At 52.9% G+C, this 11810-nt stretch overlaps 1 protein-coding gene across 1 annotated transcript; it reads left to right on the top strand.

Annotated features, from left to right (window-relative positions):
* The first annotated feature begins 2339 nt into the window (after positions 1 to 2339).
* Positions 2340 to 8806, top strand: LOC132669797 (uteroferrin-associated basic protein 2-like). Its single transcript, XM_081795821.1, is given in 8 exon segments — positions 2340 to 2395; positions 3302 to 3710; positions 3712 to 3744; positions 3746 to 3833; positions 4603 to 4664; positions 4667 to 4872; positions 6382 to 6529; positions 8576 to 8806. Coding segments are annotated over 8 exon segments (1233 nt in total).
* Positions 8807 to 11810: the final 3004 nt, after the last annotated feature.

The following is an 11810-nucleotide window of genomic DNA, read 5'->3' as shown; positions in this document are numbered from 1 at the left end:
TTTCTTTGCTTCTCGGCAAGGATTTGGTCCGGCTGGAGAACAGAGGCCCGAGGAGTGAGCGGTGAGATAGGAAGTTGGCCGTCAGCAGAGGCACATCATGAGGGTCCTGGGAGAAAGGGGCCACTGAAGGCTTTGGAGTTGGGTAAGTGGCCGGTTCCATACCAGACTGGAGAATGCATGGAGGTGGCTCTCCTGCAAACAGGGGGCCAGCAACGAGGCAGAAGACATGAGCCATGAGGCAGGTAGTAGAGAGACAAGGGCCAGTGGGAAGCCAGGACCAGCGAGGAGGCACTGTAGAAAAGGAGAAACACAGTGACGCCCGACAGGAGGCCAGCCAACAGGCAGCCACACAAACAAATGGGACTCAGAGCAGAGACCCAGTTCTGGAAATCGGGGCATGGGGAACGGGGAGATTCTAGCGCACAAGGGCAAAAGATACCTGGGGACCAGGCATCAGAGATTCCCCAATCAGGTTGGCCACCAGGGGACTCCGAACCCCACAGAACATCATCACATGTCAGCCAGGAGGGTGTCACGGATGAGGTGCCCGCTGTGTACGTGCATCATCTCCTTGAGCATGGGCACTATTTCCTCCACGACGGATGAGGAAGCCAGCGCTCCGAGAAATGACTTGCTCGAGGTGGCCCCGTAGATGCCAGCTGGGGCACTGGTGCTCACCTCCAGCTCCATGTGACCCCCAGGCCCACCATCTTTCCAACAAAGCCTGTTGCCACTGCTCATCTTTTTTCTTTTCTAACAGCTTTATCGAGCTACTAATGTGCATACCCTAAAATCCACCCATTGGCCGTGTATAAGTCCATGATTTTTAGTCAATTCAGCCTCACTTCAACCCAGCTTTAGAACATTTGCAACAACACTAAAGCCTGTCCTCAAGCCCCTTTTCGGTCTGTCCTGGCACCTTCTTTCAGCCCCAGGCAACCACTGATGAGCCTTCTCTCTCTAAAAATGTGCCTTTTCTGGATCTCTCGTATAAATCGAATCCGACAGTGTGCAGGGCTCTGAGCGACTGCTCTCACCCACTATAACGCTCTAAGAGTCCGTCCATGCTGTGGCTGGCGTCGTGTTTTGCAGTCCAACCAGCAATGAGCGAGAGTCCCGGTTTCTCCACATCCTTGTCAACCCTTGGTATTTCCTGTCTCGTTTATTACAGCCCTTCTGACACGTACGTAATACTATCTCACTGTGGGTTTAATTTGTATTTCCCCAATGACTGGTGATGCTGAGGACAGTTTCGTGTGTTTATTGGCCATCCTCTTTGGTGAAATGCCGATTAGAGTCTTTTGCCCATTTTTAAGTTGGGTTATTTCTCTTTTTATTATTATTTATCTGCTCTGAAGTCTCTGGCTGCAAAGTCCGGTGTCTGGAGACCCTCACCGGCAGTGTCCTATTGACTCCTTTTTTTCCTGAGTATGGGCCACCCTTTCTTGTTTCTTTGCATGTGTTGTGATTTTTCTTTTCTTGAATACTGGACATTTTAGATAATATAGTAACTCTGGATTCTGAATCTTCCCACCTGGGGAGATTTAGTCATTTACCTGGATGATTTGGTTTGTTTGTCGACTTAGTAATTTGCCTGGATGGACTCTGTGATCTGGCCACTGATGTTTTTTCTGTTTTTCTTGTCTTTATTTTATATATAAGCCTGACTCCTAGAGGTCACCCCTGTAATTGTGTTGCTTATCGTTCAGCCACATATTGGTTAGAAACTGTGTTCAAACACCTTGAGCCAATAAAGCTTCCACTTCCTGCTGATGGATCTGTACGGAGGCTGGTGAGCCCATTTAAACCTCAGGCAGCCCTCAAGTAGCCCCCAGATTGTACATTCTACTCTTCTCTCTCGCTTCTCCCTGGACCGGGGAGTTATGTGTAGCTATGTGTAGCTTTCACCTTCTCTAGTCTCTGTGGGGCACACGAAGGGCCCCCACCCCACCCCACTGCCTGGGATATGAAGAGGGCTCATCAGGCCCCCAGGAGTGGCCACAGCTCTTGGGACTCCCTGTTGAACCTCCTGCTACTCCGCTGGCCTATTTAGTGCCCCCAACCCAACCACAGACCAGCAGAACTCCCGCCCCCCAACAATCCCACCCCCCTGCACACACACACACACACACACACTGCTCACCACCGAGATCGTTGCTTTAACAGACAACATACCAAATCAAGTGGTTTGACCACCCACCACCAGATCTGGGTTGGGGGGAAGCAGCCCCAGACAAAAATGTCACAGACTCACTCTGTGCTTCCTCAAAATTCAGTACTCTTCATGAATGAATGCTTCTGTTTGCCACAGGCCTTTGGTAGATCACGAGAGCACAGAAATGGTTGCTTTTGACGATTGTATCCAGCTCTTTAGTTGTTACTGGGAAGAGGATTCGTAAGTGGTTTGTCTCCAACACGCCGGGAGTGAGTTCCTTCTACACTCGGAATGACCCTACACACATAGCCTTGATTCCCCACCCCTACTCCCAGGCGCCCCCACCATACATACCCCACCACCTAGAATTCCCTCTTCAAACTTCCCTGAGGATGTGTAGACTCCTGCGTTAATTCTTAAGACCTAGATGAAAGGTAGCCACCCTCTGCTGATGGCCCCAGGTCATTCACTGGGTCCTTCTCTACCCTAAGTAGATGTGTGCCGAAACTCTGCCTGAGCAAATTCATGGCCAGTAACACAAATGGCCCCGTAACCATTAATTTGCTCATTGGCTCAGGGGGGGACTGATGCGCAAGGAAGAAAATAACATAAATGATTCAGTTGTGGTTTGCTTTGGACAGTATTTGAACATGATCTGTTGGTCATTAATATTAACTCAGGTTTATCCATTCCACTGCCCCAGCGGCCATATAAATATGGCACGGGCAGATGCAAAGAGCTTGTGGCAACAGCAGTTTCCTCTGGAAGGTAAGCCACCTTTCTCTTGGGGACAGAGTGGGTTCCACCTGACTGTGTTTTCTTGCTCTTTTTTGCCATGTTTCAGGTAGTACCTGCCTGAGGGAAGACAATGGAAGATTCAGGGTAATAAGCGCGTGTGTGTATTATTCGGGGGTCTCCTCCATCCACTGTTCCCCATCCCAGAGCCCCCTCCCGTTCCCTGGCCTCCTCAACCACAGTGTCCTCCACCCTTCACCGCCCCATCCCCCCTTCATACGAGGCGGATGAAGAAGGCAGTGAAGGATGGGGGCTGTTGGGGCAATGGGGGTAGGGCGTGGGAGATAGGGGGGCCATTGCTGGGGGTTGGAGGGGACAATGAGGGCGTAGGGCAGGCTGCTCAAGGCCAAGAGTCTGGTTGACTTCACCTCTGCACCACAAGCTAGAAGCTGGCAATAAGGCCTTCACCCACAAATTGTCCAAAACTCCATTAGTGGAGCATCCCAGAAAGAATAGCATCTTCTCCGCTCTGAGTATCTCTGCCTCCTTGGCCATGACTTCCCCGGGTATGAGATCCACAACGTGCACTAACCTCCTAGAGGGCCTTGGATTTGACCTCAAAGTCATCAGGGTGTGGGACATCCACCAGGGGTTCCAGAGTGTCGTTCGGATGCTGAGCCGGCTGAAGAGGGAGGGACATCTGAAGCACAGGGACATCCTCTTTATCGATGGTGATAGGAAGTTCACCTCGATGTCCCCGTGGGACACAGAGGGCGTATATGATGTGAAGGCCCAGATGACTGACTTTCGAGATGCAGAAAAAAAACAAGAAGCAGATCAAGCACTTTGTGGCTGAAAAAAATGCACACAGGAACCAAGGAATTCATCACCTCTCTGAACCCTCACACCTTCCCGTTTCTCGTTAACTACGTTTTCTTCAAAGGTAAGGTTTATCGAGTGCGTGAATTCCTGTTTGGGTATAACGTCTGCCCTTGCACTTCCTAAAAGATTTCAGTCAGAAACACATGTAGTTTTGGTAATTATATCCCATTTCCCATAGACCAGCAGATCCGAAACGTTTTGATTTGCGTTAATTTCATTGTCTTGTCCGGCCTTTTTAAGCGTTTCTGCTCCCAACCCTCTCAATCATATCGTTTGCCATACTTAAGATATTTTGGAGTAAAATGGAGTAACTCTTGATGGTAGAAACAGATCGCATGCAGGAGTGTGTGGGCAGCCATGTGCACGCAGGTGTATGTTTTTCTGGCAAAACATTTCCCTCCTTGAATAAGTTAAACCATTTCAAACAGATTTCTTTTGTCATAGGACTTCTTAGAACTCTTAACACACTAAGAGGCATTGGGAGTTTTCAAAGAAGGGATGTTGGGCTCAATGTTTCCCAAATTATTTGACAGGAAAATCCTTTCTTGGTGCTACAGGTCCAGAGGCAGGTAGCGTTTTGGTAAACATCTTCTGAGGAACACAGATTTAAAGAAAGCCTATGGTGAATATTTTCAAAATTCATGTGTTTGCCTTTCTTTCCTTTGCATCAATCTGGAATTTTACATATTCTGTTCACTGAGGTCAAGGCATCACTGGAAGGAGACTGCTCCCTTCGCTAGAAGATCCCCTCTGGGGTCCCCCAAACATGTGGGTGCTGATGCCTTCTCCAAGAGGTCACTCTTTGATTTCTTCCTTCCCGATTCCCCTAGGCATCTGGGAAATGGCTTTCCATCCCAACCTCATGTGCAAGGAGGACTTCTTTGTGGATGAGTGCACACCACAGTGCGGGTGGACATGATGTGGAAGACAGAACAAGTGACTTATAGCCGATTGGAGGAGCTGTTTGCTACAACGGTCAAAATTCCTTACATTGGAAACATGTCCTTAGTCCTCATGCTCCCAGATGTGGGAAAGCCCGACTCTGCCCTAAATCACATGATTGTTCAAAACGCCACGCTTCTGAAATCCAGTGGCACGAGGTATGCTACTCTGGAGGGACATTCTAGATTCACGTTGAAATTTTGCTCAGATCTCACTTCCTCTGTGCAAAAGTCTTATTTCCGGGGAACTGAGATTCTGCTTACTTCCAAGCATCTTTGTGGAAAATGGAACAAGCCAAGCAGGGACAATGGTGGCCTGGCTTCTGTTAACAGCCGGACGCCCCTTAAACTGTCTTAATTACGGTTCTTCGGGCTGCATGTATCAGAAACCCACTTCGTACGTGCTCAAGGGGGTAAAGAAAGGAACGTATTGGAAAGATACACGCAAGGGGATCGACACAGCCAGGTGTCATGAGACATGGGACAGCAATGTCATTAGAAATTCCGTCTCCCCGATGTCCCACTCATCCTTGCTCCTAACCTCTCTAGCTCAGCAAACCAGCTCTCGTCCATGCAGCGCGTGGTTTACTCACCCAACACATGTTTTCTGAGCACCTACGCCACACCAGACACCCCCTGGTGCTGGGAACAGAATGGCTAGCCAAACGCCTCTCTGCCATTGTGGGATTTTCCATCTGGTGGGAGAGGCAGTGAGTCCACTAACAAAGGTGTAAATTCGAATTGCATTGAAAGCTACGGAGAGAATGAGTAGGGAGATAGAAGACAGGATTCAGTATGAATTGGGGATCTTAATTAGGTATGATGATTGGGGAAGGATCCCAAGAGGTAAATTTTCAGCGGAGACCGTTATGGGCAGACACGGCTGCTTTCCAGCCAAGCAAATGCTCCACTCCAGAGTGAGTCTAACCTATTTCGGTTCCGATTACATATTCCTGGAAGGGAGAACCGGATTGATCCAGCTTAGGTAAGGTGTCCACCATGGCCCAAGCGGATATGGACAGATCACATAATGAAAGCGTGATTCTCAATGGCCCACTGAGCTTGGCGGGGGCAGGGGCAGTCTTCGGGCAGTAAATGCGTAGACTGGGAAGAAATCTCCAGATAGTTTTCGGCCCGTGCCACGTGGAAGCCCAGACCGTTGCCCAGGAAGCACCTGCTGCGGTTGAGGGCCCTGAGAGAGTGTGCGTGCCATCATCTGCCACAGCCGTACTTCATGCCATGTCATGGCTGGAACGGGGGGGGGGCGGGGGGTACACCAACAGAGGAACCCAACTAATAACTGGGTTACTATCCAGCCAGAAGCTTAACATCACATTGGCACAGGCTAAACTATATTGCTCTGTGAGCAACTACGCCCCTGCCTATAGCTGGAGGGTTGCCCAGACACAGGGCTGGGATCCCCTGGCCTGACCCTCGTCTTCTCTGGGATGGGGAGGGCACAGCTTGAATAGTAAGGAATATTTTAAGAAGTGATGTGTTTGGTTGCGGCCCACGCTTCCACACCACTCATCCCTCGGCACACACGCACTCGTGCCCCGCCCTTTCTCCCCTTTCTCTTGGAAGAGGTCTTAAAGCCCAAGCAAAATGCTTCCCCTGGACAAGGAGAGAGACGTATTTCAGCTTCCTTGGGGGTTTCGCTCTTAACAGACTGGTGCACTTAATTATGCCCAAGTGCAAGATCTCCTCCAAGATAGACTTAAAAAAACTGCTTCCCAAGGTGGGCATCAGAAATGTGTTTACTCCAGCAGCGGACTTCTCTGGCATCACACAGGAGGATTTCCCAGCTGTTTTTGAGGTGCGCAGAGCAATTTCTAGAGTTTCTGTGTTATTCACAACCGTCCTGATTGACAAACAATTTTTTGCCTGGGTGGCTCAGTCAGTTGAGCTTCTGACGTCAGCTCAGGTCATGATCTCACGGCTTGTGGGTTCGAGCCCCATGTCGGGCTCTCTTGCTGACAGCTTAGAACCTGGACCCCACTTCGGATTCTGTGTCTCTGTCTCTCTCTGTCCTTCTCTCTCTCTCTCTTTCAAAAATAAATAAACATTAAAAAAAAAGAAAAAAGAAAAACAATTTTCAGAAAATAGCAGTTATAAATCTTGGTCCATTGGCTTTTGGGGTTTTTCAGTCACGCAGATATTCACAGATCATTACATCAAGCACATTTGCAGGCTCTGAGGATGTAGTTATGAGCGAGCCAGACAAAGCCTCACCCTCGCAGATGTTCTGTTCTCCCGATGGGGTCAGACAGTGAGCGTGCCAACAGGTAGGTCCGTATCATGTCAACCAGTGACACGTTCTGTGAAGACGGGAAAGCAGAGAAACTGTGAACAATGTGCCGGGTGCGGTGGGCACCTTGGGGAGGGCCAGCCAGGAAAGGCCTGGGGCTGGGAAGGCCTGAGGAAGGGAAGAAGAGGGCCAGGGGACCTGGAGGGGACGTCGAGGGGAGGCATGTTCCAGGCAAAGGGAACAAGTGCGTCCTGAGGGAGACGTGGGCTTGACATCCTCGAGGACCCCCAAGGAGGCCCACACAGCTAGCATGGCACGTGGGCAGGAGAGGGGCGGAGGGCGAGTGTGGAAAACAGGCAGGGCGGGCCGCATGGGTCCCCACGTCCCGCACAGGCCCGGGGTCTGCTCTGACTCACATGGGGGGCGTCCGAGGCTGCCGTGAGCTGACGTGTGTTTTATGCCAGACCACCCGCGGTGGTGAGGAGGAGGGGTGGCTGATGACCCAGGGGAGGGGTGAACCGGGCTTGATGGGGAATCGGCCGGAGCGCTAGCCGAGGTGCGGAGCTCTGCGTGCGTTTTGAAGACAGAGCTGGGGTGCAGGGAAGGAAGAGTCAGAGACACCAGCTCCCGCTACCAGGGCCCGAGGTAGGGGGGCGGGGTGCGGATGAGCAAGCAGGGACCGGCTCTCCCGGCCCCAGACACCTGTTAGACGTCCAGACGCCGTGGCGCGTTTGTGGGCACGAGGCGCTGCCCGCCAATTACTCCCCCAAGGTCACCGCTGACCCGCTGCTCTTGGGCCCCCCACCCCGTGACACGCCACCCTGGACGTAAGCGGCGATCGCAAGCCTCACCACCGCGCAGCACTCGATAGATCACAAAGCACTTTTGCAGGTTTCTCTCACCTGACTCTCCCAACGACCCCGGAGGAGGGGACAGGATCTGAGCGAGCTGTCACTCATGGAAGGCACGGCGGCGTGGAGCTCCCAGGGCCGTACCCGGCTGGGATGCTGCTCTCTCGGGTATAAGCTCTCCCTACTGTGTTCCATTCAAACAGACCCGCTGGGCCAGTGCTCCCTGAGTGCGGGGTGTGGGGCCGGGTCTGAAGGATGCCAGGCCCCTCACCGTACAGGAGCCATGTCACCACACATCCCCCACCCGCCAAGGCCTCCTATAGATCAGAGGGGTGGACCTGGGTGTTCTGACCCAACTGCTCCCACACAGAGGGAAAACTGTGTGTGCTTGCACGGAGACAGGAAAAACTAGCCCCCTCCGGCCCTTTCTCTCCCGGGATCCTTCCCGAAAGCCTTTGAAAGGCCCCTCCCTCAGTGATTCTACAGGGTTTTTTTCCTAAGCCTTGAGACCACCCAGCTTCCCTCTGAACTCTAATCCCCCTTTCCTCTCATGTAAACACCCAAACTCCTCAAGCCCTCTGCCTACACTGGGGGAGACTGAGCTCAGCAGTTAGTGCGAACCCCTCCCTGAGGCATCTGGCCTTCAAGGGCGGGCCAGACAGCGAAGAGCCTCGGGTGGTTCTTCTGGAATGGGCGTCAGCTTTCCCCCACCTGCCTCAGCCATGGAGGGAGCCAGCCAGGCGAGCTCACACCCAGAGTTGAGACGGGACCTGTTTCTCCCCGGGTGACGCATGAGGCCACAATGGAGGTGAGCAAGGAAGGCGAGCTGGACGCCTGCAAGGTCACGGACGCGGATAGGGCCATCCCCCTTCACTCACATACAGCAGCCCCCTTGGTGGCAAAGTTCAACAGACCCTTCTTCCTATTTGTGTTGGACTGGATGACTCAGAGAGCCCTCCTCATGGGCAACGTCTTCAACCCCGCGGCAGAGTAGAGATGGGGCCGGGCTCCGCGAAGCTGGAATCCAGTTGCTTCTGAATAAAGTGGGTAAAATCCACTGCTATTGAATCCAAAGAAGCTGAGGCTGAGAGCTGTGGTCTGAGAATGGAACTAGGATGGGTCGTCTTTGCTGGCCTTCTGTCCTGGAACAGGGCAGGACAAGGAGAGGTGGGGGGCCTGCTAGGGACGTTTGATGGGTGTGTCTTCTGTCCTGAGAAAGGGCAGGGAAGCGACGCTGAGGGGTGTGAGCTGGGTGCGAGAGGGCCTCTTCTGTGTGTGGCCATCTCGTTGGTCTTGCTTCCTGCCCAGCTGGCAGTCAGACACTGCCCCCTCATCTACCCTGCCAGACAGCCCCAGGCAGGAAGCTGGGTGTGCAGAGGCAGGGTCCTGCCACAGACAGCACCCACAAACACCTCAGTGGGCCTCTGTGTGTCCATCCAGCTCCACGGGGAAATAAGGCACCTAGGAAGGCAAAGGCCCCCAAGTATGTCGGCAGCAACTTCTCTGTCCAGACCCCTTATGAGAAAGTTATCATTGCCCCCCACCCCCCAGAATAAGAAGTCAAACGGATGAGGTGGAAAGAGCCAGGAAGGCAGTCATGCACAGAACGGGGTGTGTGCGTGTGCGTGTGCGTGTGTGTGTGTGTGTAGGGGACCCTGGGACCTGGATACCACCTGGCTGGCCATGACTTGCCCCATGGACGTACGATCATGGGGTCTGATAGCAGCAAGTCATTTGACCACAGAGGTCAGACCATGGGCATGGTCTGGCAAAGGCATTGAGCAAAGAAGCTGACCCAAGAGTGACGTCCAGAAGGCTGGACCTCACCTGGGTGGGCTAGTTCGGTTCAGTAACCCAGAGAAGGTTAGGTCAGAGGGTGAAATAGACCTGGGCTGGCAGAGAGCCAGAAGGCCGTGCTGGAAAGGCAAGGCCGGGGATGAGATTGGATGCCAAGAACGGGGCACCAGGGGCTGCTAAGCCACGTAAAGACGTGACCAAGTGGGAGTAACCTGGAGGTGGGGCATTAGATCTTGGAGCCAGGACCGGGGGGAGGGAGGCCAGAGTCAAAAGGTCCACTGCAAGCCCAGCGGTGGCGGAGTCGAGGACAGGACACAAGTCTCTTCTTTTCCGGGGACAACGCGACCCTGAGGGAACCCCATCTGTTACCAGAGGAGTCGCTTCAGGGCTTGGACTTGCCTTCATTTAACAAGTATGTCCAAATGGCCCAGGGAAGAGCTGCCATATGCATCCCACTTAGCACACGAGCTCCAAGAGGGGAGAGGCCCGGAGAAGTAGCTCGGGCAAGACGCTCACCTGAGAGAAGAGCAGTAAGATAGATTGTTCTAGAATATGTGGAGGAAGTGATGTCTGCCACGTAAGCAGATGGACGGAGGCCTGGAGATCCCCGCTTGTGAATATTTCACGTCCAAGCTGGGAGGGCGATGCTCACAGAGGAGGCCGAGGGCCTCGTGTCCTACAGAGTAGATGGTGTCCACGGAGGACAGTGAGAGCGTCGTGTCCTTCGTGCTGAAGGGCACTCACAGACACCGTTGAGCCCTCGTGCCCCGTAAGCTGAAGGGTGTGCGTGGAGGGTGGTAGGGCCCTGGTGTCCCGTGCTAAAGGAGGGTGGGCGGTGATCCATGAGACAAAATAAATCTACACTGGCACATGTAAGAAAAAGGCTAGGGCAGGACAGAGAAGAAATAGGCACCCAAGTGAGTTCCATCGGCTCCTCAAAGCTCGGCTGCCCCAGGGTCACAGGAAACCGCGCCTCCTCACAGACCTTGGTGCCACGACACGTGACGCCTTCACGGGAGGCCAGGATAGGCTTTTTCCTGCCCGTGGCAATGAGCTGGTATGATTCCAAGGTGAAGTTGAAGATGAAATGAGTTAACATCCCTGAAAGTGTGTAAAAGCACACTTTCACGTTCTTGGACTCTGAGATGGGATGTACGGATGAGGTGTCTGTGCACCAAGGTCAAAGGTTTTCGCTCCAGGAAGGAAGGCGAGGATCCTCTAAGAGATGCGGCTCAATCCTCTTTCCCACCAGCACGTGCCGTGTGTGATGGTTAATTTTGTGTCAACTCGGCTGGGCCAGGGCGGCCACATATGTAGCCAAACGTTATTCTGGATGTTGCTGCGAAGGTGTTTTTGGAGGAGATCGGTGTTTAAATTGGTGGACTTTGGGTAAAGCAGAATGTTCTCCATGATGTGGGTGGGTCTTATCCAATCAGTTGAAGGTCCACTGACAGACCTCCCCCAAGCAAGAGGGAATCTCACCAGCAGTCGCACTTGAACTACAACGTCTACTCTTCCTGGTTTCCAGCCTCATGGGCCCACTCTGCAGATTTTGAACTTGTCATCGTCCATAATCAGTTCCCTAGTATTTCTCTCACTCTCCCGCCCTCTTGCTCTCTGCTTGCTGTGGGCCAGGGACAGCGGAGACCCTGCCCGCATAAAATCTCCTTTGCTTCCCACCACAGCTGCAGGAGGGGGGCTCTGCCGTGCCAGTGTCTGGAATGGAATCCAAAATGCAAGGCTCCCAGGATTAGTTCTCCTTCCCCTAGCGTGTGATAAGTTACTGCAAAGGGCCGAGTAACTTATGTGCAAGCCAAGCGTGAATTGGATTCCTATTAGGTGAGAAAACAAAACAAAACAAAAAACTCTAGCCATATATATCAATTGTCTTATTTATTTGTACTGCAAATGTGTCCTTACAAAACATCTAGTGGGTTCTCAGCACTGTTCTAGACCCAGGGGGAGGGTCTCAAATGTCGGTGGGTGTAGCAAACCCCATCAGTGCTTGGTCCAAATGTCCTTGACCTTCATCTCAACAGCGCGCACTGACCGAGTCCTACCTTGGGCACCTACAGCTTTCCTCCCAGGGCTTTCTTGTGCGACACACACAGGACAGGCCAGAGGTGCCTCCTCCAGTCCCCCTCCCCCTGCCCCCCCCCCCCCCCCCCCCCCCCCCCCCCCCCCCCCCCCCCGCCAAGAAG

Source organism: Panthera onca, chromosome B3 (assembly GCF_046562875.1).
Source record: "Panthera onca isolate mPanOnc1 chromosome B3, mPanOnc1 haplotype 2, whole genome shotgun sequence".
In the NCBI taxonomy this organism is placed as follows: Eukaryota; Metazoa; Chordata; class Mammalia; order Carnivora; family Felidae; genus Panthera; species Panthera onca.
This window is presented reverse-complemented; position numbering and strand designations above follow the sequence as displayed.